At 44.0% G+C, this 16,957-nt stretch overlaps 1 protein-coding gene across 1 annotated transcript in view; it reads right to left on the bottom strand.

The window, feature by feature from the left end:
- The window catches only part of KIAA0319 (KIAA0319 ortholog), a 562,397-nt gene that overhangs the window by 180,730 nt on the left and 364,710 nt on the right, over positions 1-16,957 (bottom strand). Inside the window, exon 14 of the mRNA XM_069218755.1 lies at positions 12,773-12,924. Coding sequence (XP_069074856.1) covers positions 12,773-12,924 — 152 coding nt within the window. The remainder of the gene's footprint in view (positions 1-12,772; positions 12,925-16,957) is intronic.

Genomic DNA, 16,957 nt, shown 5'->3' with positions numbered 1-16,957 from the left:
ATTTTTTCGAATTGTAAATATTATTTGGGTACTTTTTGTCTAGAATACAAACAATCCATACTCTTGCTTTCATTCTGCTGTATCTGCAGATAATTAAAGAGCATTGTCTCAGCATTGTAATTGGCAACACATTGTTAAAGTTTGCAAACATTCCCACGTGTTTGTATTTAGAAAAGGCAAAGTGACCTTATAGCTCACTGCTTTTCCTTAGCACACACTCACTTCTCTTAATAGCAAAGTATTTGCACAATTGAACAGTATATACGATTTTGAACATCCTATACACAGCGCAACACACCACAGCACTGCACAGTACATCAAAGCACACCCTAACGTAACAAAGCATTCCATAAAATTACACACCATAAAATAACGCAGCATGCCACAACATGACACAACATAAAAGAACACACCATAAGATAGCACAGCAGATTAAAGCACAACAAAACATATCACAATAAACTGTAACCTAACATGGCAACCACAACGTAAGATACCCCAACTTAGCACAGCACACTACAAATATAACACAGTGTAACACACCCTAACATACACTGCATAACACAACATAGCTAAGTTTAGCACATCGTAATATAACAGAGCATAGCATAGTGTAACCTAACATAACAAACCTTCACATAAAACAGCATAGCACTGCACGATGCATCATAAAACAACACTACTCACCACAAAATAAAGTATACTACTGACCTCAATAAATCATAACTCAACATAACAAGGCCCAGATTAGAATAGCAATTCACAGCAAAGCACACCCTACCACAGTTGTGTGGAGAACAATATAAAACTATAGCATTATGCGAGTGTAATAGCAATTTGCATAACATAGTACAGAACATTACAACAAAACCACCATAGTGTATAACACTCCTCACATAACTAAAAGTTCAATGCACAGATCAGTGGGTCACCGGAAAGGTACTTGTTTGAATTACGGAGTGTTTATTCTTTTTTAACTGGTCTTTCTTAACTTGTCATTAATATATTGAGACAGCTACTACTGTGATAGGTAAAGTATAATTTTCTGACCTCCTCCCATTTTACTGGATTAACATTTGATACTTACGGGGCACTCTAAACCGCCGCTGGTGGCGCTATGTCGGCAACCACACACAGAATAATGTACATCTTCAGTTTCTTGTTTAATGTTGTCACTTAAGATGACTACTGTGATCAATGTGTAACAAGCTCACCCACTACACAGCACAGAATAGATACCTCTGTCTATTCATGATGGCCTTCAGCAGCTGACAGACTAAGGCTTCTGAACCACCTTGGTCGTACTCAATCTATCAGCAGCACTGATATGTTAGACCATAATATTCTGCTGTTCCACCTTTTCCAAACATGTGTCTCCTAGCTCCAGTGCTTAATTTGAGCCAGTGGTTTCCAGTGCAGAGCACCAGCACTTATTTTTGAGGGCTAACGCTTATTCTTCTGCCTCAAGCATTTGCTGCGAGCAAAAGACACATATGAGAAAGACGGAGGAAAAGAAAACTAAAAAAGGGTCACAAAGGGAGAAAGCAGAAAGCTGCAAGAGTGAGCTGAAGGGGGGGATTACGCTGCCTCAGTAATCCATGCTCGCACATTTAAATGCAGCAGCACATGTTTCATTGGAGAACCTTGGCACTGGCACCTTTTTATTTAAAAATTAAGCACTGCCTGACTTGCATCCCTGATCCTCCCAAGGACAGCTCACAGCAACCTCCCTTCAGATCCACTTTTTCTCATGTATACCGAATCAAAACCGTGTCCTCGCTGCGTTCCAAACTTTATAGTGTATTAATTTCCACCCTTCTCAGTCTTGGTGTCTGGGCTCCCTTTTATGACATAGGCGGATGACATCCAGAATCTCCTTTGTGTTAATGAATCATCCTCATACAGTTGTATCAAGTTTCAAAATTGCCACACAGCAGTTGTCTCAAGCATGAATCAGAATTCTTTTAAGACCAATACAGATAAAACCAAAATCCTGATCAAGCACCAGCATTCCTCGTTTTTTGACTTTCAATTGGTGGACTCACTAACTGGGACCAATTCTAACTCCAGTACAAGAAGTCCAGAACCTAGGTTTCTGGTTTCATCATGCCCTTACCCTATCCCTGAAGATCAATAAAATCTCTAATGTTTCTTCTACTTATTTCTTCAACACAAGATTGTTCCTTTTCTCCCTTTTTCCGCCAAGAAGACTGCTGTCCAATCTGTTAAATGGACTACTATTTTTCTCTTTACCTTAGCCTTCCAGCCCATGTTCTTAACCAGCTTCTCCAACACCGCCCTTCACTTGATATTTAACCTACATCCTTGCATAGGTCCTCTTTTCACTGGCTTCCTGTTCTCATATACATCACTTTCAAATCATTATGCCTGGTCCATTGCACCTTTCTTAAAAAAGGGTCCTGCTTCCTTCAAACTAAGGCCCATATTTAAGAAAAGGTGAGGCATCAGCTATAATGCACCACTTTTCTAGCATCCCCCTACCGGCACCTAAAACACCATGGTTGCGCCATATTCATAATGTGGCGCACCATGGCAGTTGTTAATGCTATTGTGGCGCTTTGCTACACTAGTGTAAAAAAATTTGACTGTAGTGCAGCAAAGTGCAAGGAGGCCCATAGGTTACTATGGGAGCATCATTTTAATGCCATTTCTGAGCAGGCGTTAAAAATGGTGCCAAAAATGGCACAGTAAAATACTTTCAATTATACTGTGCCATTTGTATGGGGCTCCTAGCACGGAAAAGCCCCTCATGCATACAGTATGGCAGGTGCAGGCATAATGTGGCGCAAGGGGTTACAAAGTGGCACAATGCATGCATTGCACCACTTTGTAAATATGGCACGGAAGTAAAGGCACTTTAGCACTGCCTTAGCATAAAACAAATTATGCTATGGAGGCACTAAGGTGGCGCTAGGGACTCCTAAATATGCCCCTAAATGTTCTCAGTAGTTACCATCCTATACTTGTTGCTCAGTCTTATCAATGTCCCTGACTGGCCCTCAGTCTCGCCTCCCCCTCTCTGGAGGCCATTCTATTTCTGTTCTCGCTGCTACGACACAGAACTCTCCTCTGCTTTTTCTTTATCTTAATAACGATCATCTTTATTTTTTGGAAAAATCCAGACTTTGCTATTTCTAAGCTCTACCTAAACATCAAAGCAGTTGATCGTTCCTCCAAACCTTGCAGTGCCAGGATACCCTGATGAGTGAGAGTTTGAATTTTACTAATTCAACTTTATCATAAGATTCAACCAGCCTGCCATTCCCACTGCACCTTTGATAGATCTTCCAAGTACATGAAAATGTCTGCTTGTACAATCAGTTTCCAAAACTGTTGTGTGTATATTATATCAACTTTAACATAACCGGTTGTCACTAATTGATACATTTTGTTTTCTTACCAAAGAATCTCTCGTAAGAAATCTTATTTTGACTAACTAACCTGTGCTGTATGTTTTTTTTAAACACCCTTCGCTGAGCCAGCACAATGCCTCCATTACTATCAAGTCAGTGGCAGTACGCTGGAGGGAAAGGGGTAGGGCGGGTTGCATGGTGGGGTGAGGGATGACATAATTTTTTTATTTTTTTATTTTTTAAACCTTACCTTTCTTCCAGTACCGCTTCGATCCTCGGTCATCGACTGCAGTCACAGGCTCCCAGCCTGCCCTGCATCCAATCCTACCGCTGCTTCCATGCTGCTGGCAGCATAAAAGCAGCATTAGGATTGGACAGAGCACCCTGCCAGGGTGCTCCGAGGAAGAGTGGAAGTCTCTGCCTGCAAACATTGCCCAACTTTGTAAATATGGCATGGGGAAACTGCCACTTTAGCACTGCCTTAGCGTCAAAAACAATGATGCTAAGGCATCACTAAGGTGGAGCTCGGGGGTCTTAAATATGCCCCATAGTTTATTGTAGTTTTCTTGTAAAAAATTGCAGCTCCTGCTGCTGGCGGCAGGACGACGCTCCTCCGCCATAGGAGCTGCCCCTGTACCAAGTGTAATAGAGGCACAGTTTTTGGAGTCTGTGTTTGTTTTTACATTATGTTGATTTTGGTGCCTAGTTCATCCTTAGTGACCCATTATAAAACTAAAATAATTAAAGACTAATGTAACCTTCTTTCTGAGAAACCTCTTTGTATCTTTCACTTCTGAGTACCAGTAACTGGCCAGACACTTACATATTTCACCTACCCTTGTTTGAAAGGACCTTACCCATATGCATGGCGAAAGATATTTCTAAAGATATGATATGCAAAATGTAATTGTTTTTCAAATGAGTGATAACTATCCTTAATTAATGTGATATTATACACAGACTGTGCATTGAGTTGAAACCACACCTCCTGCTCACACTGGACCTGCGGGGTTGGACTAATGGATGGGTGCGTGTGCTTTTTACATACCATAATTTGAATGATGAAGGGTAGATACAGAGTACTTCCTCATGATGGCAGAAGTGCAACAATGGTGGTTTTATAGCATGGACGCTTCAAGAAATCTGCTCATACTCTCGCTATAGAAAAACTGAATGTCAGTGGGAGAGTTTCAATAGAAATGTGCTGTCCTTAAATAACAGTGTGCTACCACATCATGCTTTAGTGATGTATCTATTAAAAGTGAGAGTTTTTAAACATGAACTTAGAAACATTCCTGCCGTCACCCTGATGACAATGCAAGTGATGAACCAAGAGTCATGTGAGGGGTCATGTATACCCTTTATGTGGGCTAGATTTTTATTATACTGGGAGCAAAAGTTTATGCTATTAAATCAATAAAAATAGTTCTGTACAGCAGACAAGCTGAACTCTCATATTTGAAGGTGTTCTCATATTTGATAATAAAGAAAAAGGTGACTCAATTAAATAAAATATTTGCATAGGGATCACACAATCTGGAACCAGATTATGGTCAAGAACATTACAGTTAGGTCTAGTAGATTATTCTAGACCTGCAGGGCTAGTAACATTCTTATGAGTTTTCGAGGCCTGTATATGTTGTATATGTTGTACCACCAATGGTAGAGTTGCTTAATATTTCTGGGTGCGCTATGCTATGCTAAGGCTAGAAGTAAGATCTTGAAAGTATGGTAGGCAATATCAGGATGGTGGTGATCCCTTAGTGTCTACCAGTCTGCTCCAATTCACTGACAAAATATGACATGCTAGTTATGTTGTTGAGTGGATGAGTAGGTCAAATGCCCCATTATGGTAACGTATGTCATAGTCTGACACAAGGGATAAAAGAGAATGTACCTACAACACTACTTTAACCTATCAGACATCACAGTCAAGGTAAACCACGGTTATTCCTTTCACAGTGCACATATAATTTTAAATTGTCACTCTGTCAAAACATCCACCATACATCACTAGAACTTTTTCAACCTGTTTTGAATTCTACATGTGCCCATTGGCAGACATAGTTAAAGGGTGCATTCTCACATTGTTTTAATATGCCAGTGATACACACACTATTGTATCCCTATTCACCAATGATGACCATAGCGCTGCTTCTCTTAACATTTGACCTACTGGTCTGTGGTGACTTGGATGAATAATAACGCTTTAAAACTAATTGGAAACAAGTCTGAAGTTCTATTGACCGGAAATCAACCTCAAATCTGGGGCCCTCACAGTTAGCCTATCGATTTGGGGGGACGCTCCTACCTCTATTTAGGTAGTGAAGAACCTACGCTTCTGGCTTGACGACAAGCTTACAATGGACCAGCAAATCATCAAGGTATCGCCCTTTTGCTTTGGCATTCTTAGGTGTTTAAGCAGAATACTTTGGCTCCTTCCCGTCCTAGCCCAAAAGGGGGTTGTGCAATCCCTAATTATTTCAAAACTTGATTTTGGTAACATTCTCTATCTGAGTAAAAACTGTACTTAAGAGATTACAAGTCTTTCAGAATGCAGCTAAGTTGCTGGCGCAAATTTATCTTTTTCTCATAAAACACATTTAACTGAAAAAGTGCCAAACGTATATGAAAAATCAACATATTTTGAATACAAATTTAGTAGTAGGCAATCATGTTTAAACATTATAGGCACATTAGAGAAATAATAATATACTGACTTAAGTTAGATTAACTGTTGATGCCATGTTAACTGAAAAATAATACATAAACATTGAAACGGCCTGTTGTTCATGCTGAGGTAATATTTTGGACAAGATATTTTTCTCTTTTGCTGCAGATGTTGAAACTTTCCAGAAGCCTTCATTTACCTGGTGAATAGACATTTGTTTTATGTTAGACATTAGCTAGTAAGGTTCTCACCAGAAAGAGCGTAGCCGAAGGGGCGGAAGATTACATGGACTACCGTCTATAGCCTATTGTGCAAATGTGAGAAGATGGGGAGTGTACCTATTCACAGGAGTTTACAAAAATTCGATTTTGCTGAAGACGAAAAGACATTTGTTGCCATCTAGAATCTTGTATGGTCATAACAGTTCATGTTCCTAGAGCAGTTGGAGGGCTTGTCCTTTGAAATTTCTCTTACAGGAGGTTTCTCTCAATCGCTTTTGCTGGAGACGCACCTATGAGCTTCTTGAAGTTATACTTCCCTATAAGGGAGGGTATTCAGCCTATTTTCTGCTTATTAAATGTCTGCTGATTTATAGCTTAGAATACTTTCCAGCGGGAAACATCCTTTTTTCTGACTTTTTTTTTCCGAAAGTCGTGGTTAACGAAAGCGCAACAACGCTTTTTTTAACCACGACTCTGGTTTTTTGTGCCTTAACTACGTATGTTCTGAACAACAAACATGTGTGGTTAAGGTACAAAGAAGGGAGTTGGCAAAGGTAAGTGGTGGGTTTAGGTTTTGGGGAGGAGGTGGGGGGTCAGGGGGTTTTAGGTTTTGGGGTGGGGTTGGGGGGGTGGGGCGTTTTTGGTTTTGGGGAGTGGGTGGGGGGTCAGGGCGTTTTAGGTTTTAGGGTTGGGTTGGGGGGTGGGGCGTTTTTGGTTTTGGGAAATGGGTGGGGGGTCAGGGGGTTTTAGGGTGGGGTTGGGGCGTTTTTGGTTTTGGGGAGTGGGTGGGGGGGTCAGGGGGTTTTAGGTTTTGGGGTGGGGTTGGGGGGTAGGGCTTTTTTGGTTTTGGGGAGTGGGTGAGGGGGTTTTAGGTTTTAGGGTGGGGTTGGAGGGGTGGGGCGTTTTTGGTTTTGGGGAGTGGGTGGGGGGTTTTAGGTTTTAGGGTGGGGTTGGGGGGGTGGGGCGTTTTTGGTTTTGGGGAGTGGGTGGGGGGTCAGGGGGTTTTAGGTTTTGGGGTGGGGTTGGGGGGGTGGGGCGTTTTTGGTTTTGGGGAGTGGGTGGGGGGTCAGGGGGTTTTAGGTTTTGGGGTGGGGTTGGGGGGGTGGGGTGAGGGATATTGGGTGAATGATGCCTATTGCTAATGATTTTATCAGGAATGCCTTTACAACGAAATATCGTTGTTAAGGCATTCGTGGTAAAATCATTAGTAGCAGCAACGAGGTCGGTGTTCCGACCTCGTTGTTAAGGCAGTAGTTGTTTTTGAAGTCGTTGTTTCGTCGTACAATCCTTTCCAGCTTGACATACAAAGGTTTTATGCTTATGCACTGATTCTCACATTAGAACTCTTTATTAGGTATCTGATCTGACACCATGTCATATCCTCATTCCAATATTATTTAGATTAGGAAACTTTCTTTATGGAAAACGATTGCTGTATTATTACAACACCTATTGTAATTTTAACTAATACTGTATTCTACCTTATACTGAAATAATAATTATTCGATTATGGTCATTTCTAATGCTGAAGCTTAAGAGACTAAGCCCCTCATTATGAAATTGGCGGTAAATCTCGCTTACTGTCAAGCTGACGGCTGCCAACATACCACCGCAGTGGCAGATATCCATTCACCATAATTTGACACACACACACCAATCCGACAGAATACTGCCATATACACAAATCCGCCAGGCCAAAGGTCAGTGCTAAAGTAACAGTCCCAAAACCATACCGTTATGCCAACACAACAACGCCCACCACATTATGACCCACGAATCACCACAGCGGTAAACCATTGGTGGTACATACCATCACGCTCAGAATGGACACCCACATACAAAACAACACTACATTGGCCAATACTAAAGACACACACCTGAAACCCATACACACACCACACCCACACACCCACACCACTATAAAACACACACCCACATTACCCACAACCCCTTACGAACACCAATTGCCATCAGCAGCCATTGTCCCTGTTTCTACCGTCCCCCCGCCCAACTACCACGTCCCAGTCCCACTCTGCTCAACCCCAACCCATCCCAGACACACATACAGACAAGAATGCACACACGGCAACACACAAGAGTGGCACAGGCAAACACAAGCACCACACTTCATCCCACAGGCACTCACACAGACACCATACAGTTGCAGACACAACAACATCCACTGCCTCCACTGTCTCCCCCTCCTCCTCCTCCACCACCTCCCTCCCAGTCACGTCCGCACTCACACCTGCATGCACTGCATCTACATCCACTATCCGCATCACCACACCAAGCAGAACACACACCTCACTGGCAGACACCTCCACAACAACCATGCATGCATACCCTGTGTCCTCTCCACGAGTCTATCCCCCCAAAGCACACAAACGCAAGCACCCAACAGCCATCCACCTCACATCAGCATACAGCCCATTCACCTGCACCCAAATCAAGCAGACATACACCTCGAACAACCACTGCCTCATCCTCCACTCCCATTACTCCTCCCTCCTCCCGCCCCAATATCACTAAAAACCTTTTCCTTTCTCAAATTGACTTCTTCCCTACCCCCGTCCTGCAAGCATGGGCAGGGTACCAAGGACACAGCCCAGCACCTCAGCCAAACAGTCCACAGGGACAGTGGTAGCACCACCTACTCGTGGTGGCAAGGATACCAGACCTACAACACAGAAGGGGAAGGAGCCAGCACCACCCGGGAAGAGTCCTGCACCACCAGGGAAGAGTGTGAAGAGTCCTGCACCAGCTGTGAAGAAGGGGAAGGGGCCTGCACCAGCTGTGAAGAAGGGGAAGGAGCCTGCACCAGCTGTGAAGAAGGGGAAGGAGCCTGCACCACCAGGCAGAGAGGGGAAGAGCCCATCCACCACTGCCAGGAAGGGCAGGGGATCCACAACCCATGGACAGGAGGCGGCGAGGCACTCTACACCAGAGGAAGGTGTCAGGCTAACACTGCCACCACCACCAGCTGTCACGAGGCCCCCACCGCCAGCTGTGGAAGTGCAGCCATCAGGGAGTGCAGGGACTCCCCCGGAGGCTCCTCCAACCACCACCACAGTGCAGATATCGGGCAGTGCAGGGGCTACCCAGGAGGCTCCTCAAACCACCACCACAGTGCAGATATTGGACAGTGCAAGGGCTGCCCAGGAGGCTCCTCCAACCACTACCAAAGTGTAGATATCAGACAGTGCAGGGGCTGCCCAGGAGGTTCCTCCAACCACCAACACAGTGCAGCTGTCACCGCCAGAACCAGTGGGAAAGTCACCCAGTCCATAGACTGTAGCCTTGCACTCCCCAGGACAAAGCAATGGGCATGTTGCCCCCTCCAGAACCAGTGGGAAAGTCATCCACTCCAGAGACTGTGGCCTTGCACTCCTCATGACAAAGCAATGGGCATGTTGCCCCCTCCAGAACCAGTGGGAAAGTCACCCACCCGAGAGACTGTGGCCTTGCACTCCCCAGGACAAAGCAATGGGCATGTTGCCTCATCCAGAATCAGTGGGGACGTTCCCATATTCTGCTGAGGTGCCTTCCCACTTGCAAAATGATGCCCCTGCAGTGTTATCTCTGACTGTGTTAGGAAACAGGTTGGGCCTTGGACTGTACCCTGTGGCCTTGTGTGCCCTCATAACTTTGGACTGGGCATTTACCCTTTATGGACATTTGTATATAGTTGGTTCGTGTGGTGGATTTTGCTATGCTAATGCATTATCGGTACTCCAGCATTATGGTCCGTGTTTTATTATGCTGTGTGTTTTGTGCGATTGGTTTACGTGTGCAGCTGGTTGTGTGTATGTCTGGTGTGTATTGTGCATGTGTGTGTCACTCTCATTTTCCTCCCACCCTCCCTTGTGTGCTAGGCAGCTGTACTCACCGTTGTAGTCTTTGTCGGCATTGGAGCTCCAGGTGGAGCAAGACGTAGAAGATCATCGGGAAGACTTGCAGTTCGGGTTCCATGCCGGCATGGTTCTTCCCTATGTCTCCAATGATGAGTCCTTACACTTCTGAGCTCTGTTTCCGCCAGGCTTTTGTTGGAGTTGGTACCGCCCCGGAAAAGGTGGTGGTTTGCAGTGTCTTAATATGGTGGGCGGTACTTTGTCTCCTGTCTGGCTGTTGACGGCTACCGCCGTGGTGACTGTTGTTTCCACCCTGGTGGTTGGTGTGGTTCATTGGCTGTCTATGAGATTTATCACCGCCATGGTCATCATTTTACGGTACTTACCGCCAGCCTGTTGGCGGTATTGCCGTCACTTTATCACTCACTGCCAGGGTCGTAATGAGGGCCTCATTCTTATTGAATAAAATGCTGAAAAACTTAAGTCATTGAAATAAAACTCAAGCTCATACAAAACTCTCTTCTTTGTAATAAAATGAATTAACAATATATGCTGAAAAAAACAGAAAGGGAGCACCCTATCTCACACTCCAGCATTCAGTCAGCCCCAGTGCATCATGGTAAATGCATTACAAGTTTGTTTTTTCTCCATAAAGTAAACTAAAGTTTTTCACCTTAGTAGGTGCAACAAGTGCTGTAAATCTCTGGACATGTGTTTCTGGGTAAGCCCTTAATCAGCAGAGAGCAGCTTTGTCTAAGGTGAAAAACTACAGACTACTTTATGGAGTAAAAACGAATTTGTACTGAATTTACCATGATGCAATGGGGCTGACTGTATGCTGGAGTGTGAGGCAGGGTGCTCCCATCTGTTTCCTGTTTAAGAAGGCTCCCTTGAGCCAGCGAGTTGACAAGCTCTGGTTGAAGCACCTGCGTGCCAGTGAGTGGTACACAAACCTGAGAGGACTTTTGGCAGCATTTCCAGCAACCCCACAGACAAAGCTGCTCTCTGCTGATGAAGGGCTAAACACAGAAACACGTGTCCAGAGATATACAGCTCTAGCTGCACTCACTAAGGTGAAAAACTACAGACTACTTTATGGAGTAAAAACGAACTTGTACTGCATATACCATGATGCAATGGGGCTGACTGCATGCTGGAGTGTGAGGCAGGATACTCCTATCTGTTTCCTGTTAACAATATATGCTACTAGACTGATGTAGAAGATTTCTCCTTTTCACTTCTCCTTGTTGTCAAGCCAAAGACCATACGACCAGTAGCAGGGGTTATTTAATGATTACACCCAAAGATTACGTTATAGAAAACCCAGCTCCATCAACACCATCTACCCAAGCCTTCCTCGGAATGTCACCCCACTTTGGGACCTACATTGGCTCACACTTGACAAGCATATCCAGTCTATGTGTACAAAGCCTTGTCTAATTCAGGTCTGGTTTATCTCATGTCTTTGGTGTTGCCATATCTTCCAAATGGGGCTTTTTGATCTAGTAAGTTGAATTATGGAGTTGTTTCTTGGATCCACAAGATCAGGAAAGGTGGTTGTTCCTTCTCTTTTACATAGGCCCTAAACGTTGGGATTCCCTGCCTGCCTCCCTTTGGCTTTGTAATTCTTTTGAAAAATAAAAAAAAACTCTTGAAGACATGGCTTTTTTAACCCCTTACTTCAGCCCCTTCTGTTGTGCCAGAGCAAGGAAGCCCCATCGGAGTACCCAGGCACTTTACAAATCCGAATAATAATAATAATTTTTAAGTTCTGCTAATTACAATTCTCACCATTAACCGGACTGTGTTAATTTACAACAGTAATTCCAGTCCTAGCATATTTGGCAAATTCAGCAATTTTAGTAGGGAGATGTTTATGTATGTAATTTGCTAGTACATGTCTACATTTTGTTAGTTTATGTTCTCACAAGCTATAACTTCTGGCACCTAGCTCATCCTTAAGCCTCACAACTGAAATTAAAAATAATTTAGGACTAGTGTAAACTTGCTGCTGGCAAACATCTTTTTAACTTTTACTTTTGCCAATTTGACAAAAACCATATCCCCATATATTACCGGATATGGGAACACTGGACCCATTTTTACATGGTGCAAATCCACACTTGATATAAACGTGGGTGAAAAGTGCCATGGGCTCCAGGCACAGATGCAACACACCACCTGCCCATCCTATTCAACGCCATAGGGGAAGCAGACAAAGCTACTCCAGAGAAGCCAGAGCCTCCTCTGCCCCAGATCGAAATCCCCACAAACAAGACACCTTGCTGCTATTTATTACCAGTACTGAGACAATGATAAATATCAGCTGATTTAGTTACGAATCTGATTAAAACAAAATAGTCAAAAGGAATGGATAGTTCTTGTGAACATGGTAATTCCCTATTGCAGAAACAAAATCTTGAAATGGCTGGATTTAGGTTTGGTGATACACATAGGATTTGTTGATTCTGGGTCCTTGGTATCCCTGCACCTATATCGACCCACTTACAACGAGGGCCTCAGTATCTGACAGAACACTGACATATTTTACCAACTGGTGGAGTAACTTATAAATGTGTGGCAGTCTCTTCTAGGGTCATAATATAATTCCGCCATAACTCAAAAAAGAAAACAGACAGTTTAAAAGTAACTTACCCCCGCTGCTGGGCTCTGGCCATCTCGTATCCAAAGATATGAGACAACCCCTTGGTCATCAGTAGACTTTGAACCATCTAACACCATGGAATTATTGGGAAGCACAATAATGTAACTGCCGCCAGCATATGCCTTAGGAGGACTGTTGTTTTCTGAATACCAGAAAGTAATGAAACAAATTAGTACTGGTCAAATGCAGCAGAAATGTAATCATCATATACAACAGATATATTTACTTTGACAGATCTCCATTTTGTAAAGGTTATCTCTGCTATGAGGGAGTTCAAATGATAATACAGGGCACTTAACATAAAACTCTAAACAATCTAAGCAAGAGAAGAGTAAAAAAATAAAGCAATTACAAAACATTTAAGTAGGCAGGTTTACAAGGAATATTTTAACCTTCACAAATTAGAATTTCTCATAGCTACTTCTAACCACATTCCTCATCTTCTGAATTCTCCCAGACTGGATCAGAACATTTTTCCCTGATTATCTTTTGCATGCCACTAGGTGGCCCCTTCACATTCAGTGGTGGCTTTATTCTGCCTCCAGGGGTGATGGTTCAGATCAGTAAACAAGTGCCACCTGTGCACACTGACATAAGCCCCTTTTTCCTTCGCTGGACACAGGTTTGGAGCTTTTCATCGGTGTTCACTGACTCCCAAATATCTTTAACAAATGACAGTGTGTTAAGGAAAATGCCCCTTCTAAAGACTACAGGGTTAAACCATGTGGCACTTGCAGGAAGCAGACTCAATCAAAGATACCTACAACATAAGCTTTTGGTGTTTAGGCTCCAAGCATGGCTTGAAGTCCTGCAACAACTGTTCCCCGGCTCACCCTATGGTGTCCACTGCCAAGAAAATACTCCAGGTTAGTCCCATTCAAAGTCCTGGGCCTGATCCTAGACTCATCCAGGTTATCATGCTCAGGTAAGCATTAGATAAAAAGGTCTTGCTGCAATCACAACAAAGTGGAGTAACCCTGTACCTGCTGCTGCCACTTGAGGGAGAGGCTGCGTAGTTGGCGCTCTAGGAACCCAACTCTACAGCCATTGTTCGATTTATATGCCATTCCTGAGCTGAAGTTGAAGTACTGAATTTACTGGGCCATCGTCAACTCCGCAGCAGGTGAGGTCTTCAAGAAGGGAATGCTGCAGTTGAGTCTCGATCCTCCAGGAGCACGTCTGGGCCCCATGGAACTGGTGGAGCCTACAGTTGGGCCAATATCAGTGGAGCCTTATCTGGCTCTAAATAAGTCCACTAACTCCTCGTCAGACTTCTTGCTAGTGCCAGGATTCACTTTCACATCTTTGCTGAAAGTGACAATGTTTCCAACTAGTTTGGCACTGACTTTAACTTCAAAGGTTCCGATTCTGGATCCGAGCCAGATAACAGAGTCATGTCCATAGCCTAGCTGAGTTGGACCTTGGCAGATGTCATGCAATGAAATTACCAAACCCTAGCCTAGACTTCCATACAGTGCCTTGGCAGCATTACAGGCAGATTAAGGCTATTTTTGGATCTGATTATGTTACTGATTTGGGCATTCAGCTAGTTCCTCATGAAGAATATAACAGTGGGGTGGCAGGTAATTTGCCCCACCCCACTCCCTCCACCCTCCACTCTCCCATTATTATAATGCTGGTCTGTTATAAACTTATGAACTGTTACTGGCCTTGACACACCTCCTGAAACTGAGTTGGACTCGCCATTAGGCCCCCTACCAAGAAGAGCACTCCTGCTGTAATGGTAGTTTGCAGAGCCACAGAGATGCTAACGTCACAGTTGACTACTTTAAGATCAAAAGTTACTCACCAAAACTTTGAAGCTAGAACCTTCAAATCCTGAACCATTGCTACCCTTCATTAAGTACATAATGAAGGGCTTGACGGTCGCATAGTCCAAACCATGCTCACGGCCGCCAGTCAGCTGAACTGTTGCTAGGCATCATAAGCCTATTCCAGGAGACCTGGCTTTCCTGACACAGATTCTGATGCTGAAAAGTGTAATTGTATGGGCTTCAGGTAAACCCTAATGTTTTCCACATGTGTTCGCCGGATAGGGAATCGTGCATTGATGCATTAGTCTTCTTCTTGGCCAATCTGGCTCTGAAGTTCTATAATGCTGTTTGTCTTTGGAGGTGATATTCTCATGTCCTCTGGGAAATGGCAGGCAAACTCTTGTCCAATGTACCCAAGAACTTTTGACACTCATTCATTCCGATGATCCAGAAAAATAGTAAATGGCCAAGTACAGTGCAGAATTAGAGCTACTGTCCCACAAGTACTCATATTTGGGGTCTTGTGTTTATGTTTCTTCATCCGACTCTTACCAAAAGCAAAAGAGAAAAAAGATACAGAGGCAAAAGAAGGACAAAGAGAAAAATTGTGACAAAGGGCGAAAGCAGGCATGGAGAGAGTATGCAAGAGTGGTTGGCAGAGCAGGAAGTGTCTGGTGGTGGATTAAAGTGGCTAGAGACAGAATCAAGAGTACACAGCATTGGTTTTTAGCGCATCTACATTTATTAGCACCAGCAGCAGACTTCTGCGCAATACTTTGGGCCCCAGCACTTATTCTTTTTATATTAAGCACTATTGGTCATGCTATGGGAACAAGAGTGGTAGTCCAGTGCTATGCCTGGATGCATGTCCCATGGTCCCCTGGAGATATGCAGGCATCACTGAAGGGTAGGATGGGTATGCTTTTTGACAGCTCCAGTCTATTTTAAGAAAAAAGCAGGTTCAGCCTTCGAGCATCTCAAAGGTGGTATGACTTACTCCTTAGCTTATCTTCTACTAATTCAGCAGCAGTACCAGAAAGTCCCAGGCTACTCTCAGGGTGTCACTTGTGGCACGAGGCAACCCTCCCAATCTTTATAATAGCATGGACAACCCTTTACCAGCTCCAGGGGATGACGTGGTGGCAGAGGCTATGGCCAGACAAAGGCCCCATTCCTCTTCATCACCTGCTGCAACTGCAGCTCTGAATACCTCTCCAGTGGTCAGCAGGGGGTAGCATTGGAGATTGTTCAAAGTGCTTACACCCTCCAGTTTCTAGTTACCCTCCCGCCACCATTTTCTCCTGTTTTTCCCTGGATATTGGAAGGTCATGCCACCATCATCTCCATGGAAGTGGAGGTTCTGCTCACCCAAGAGGCAAGAGAGAGAGAGTTCCAGAGACAAAGAAGGGCTTGGCATGCTACTCCCAGTTCTTTGATACCCACAAAATGACAGCAGACGGAGATTGATGATAAATCTTCACTTTCTGCACATCTTTCTCTGGAAGGTCAAATTCTAAAAGTAGATCCTGGCCTAGGTCATCTCTTCTCTAGATTCTGGGGACTGGGTGGTATCCTTGCATATGCAGTGCATGTATTTTCACCTGCTTGTACTACAGTCCCACAGGCATTTCCACTGCTTTGTGGAGGGGCTGACACATTTTCAGTTTACCATACTGCCCTCCAGCCTTGCTTTGACCTTCAGGTGTGAGTGGTAGTGTGCCATCTTTGCAATTTAGGTGTACTTCAATGATTGGCTTCTGAGGGCGGGTCAGCACAGTTAGTCACTGACCACCTACAGGCAACTAATTTACTGTTGTCCTCCGTGGGGTTCACCATCAATGAACCAAAATCCCATCATTGACCAGAGCAGAGGATTTTCATTATAGGGGCCATTCTGGACATAGTGGTTTTCAAAACTGTTCTACCATAGTAGAGAATCTGGGAATATTCAGGATATAATCCTGATATTTTCTGCTTCATCCTGTGTTCCAGTCTGGCTGGTTATGAGGTTTCTTGGTATGTGGTGCCCCTTGCAGAGGCCCCTTGTAGTGTCTGCTGTAACATGAGTGTTCTGTAGTGATACCTTCATTTTCAATGAGTGAAGCAATCAAGAACACTCTTAGACAGCATCCATATTTTGGATGAGACAACAGGGGACCTTGGATGATGTATGAAAGATGCCTGCCTGATGTGCAGCAGACAGTTTTCCCATCCCCAACCTACTCGTAGTGGTGACTGATACATTGTCTCTGGTTTGGCAGAGTATCACCTGGACGAGGTGGAAATTATAGCCCTATGGCAACAAAACAGGATGAAGGATGGAGTGCTGGAACTTTTTAAATGCTCACCCCTAGTCACAGATCTAGGTTTAATCCATTGTTCTTTTTCTCACCATGCCAT

This window comes from Pleurodeles waltl, chromosome 2_1, assembly GCF_031143425.1.
Source record: "Pleurodeles waltl isolate 20211129_DDA chromosome 2_1, aPleWal1.hap1.20221129, whole genome shotgun sequence".
Classification (NCBI taxonomy): domain Eukaryota; kingdom Metazoa; phylum Chordata; class Amphibia; order Caudata; family Salamandridae; genus Pleurodeles; species Pleurodeles waltl.
This window is presented reverse-complemented; position numbering and strand designations above follow the sequence as displayed.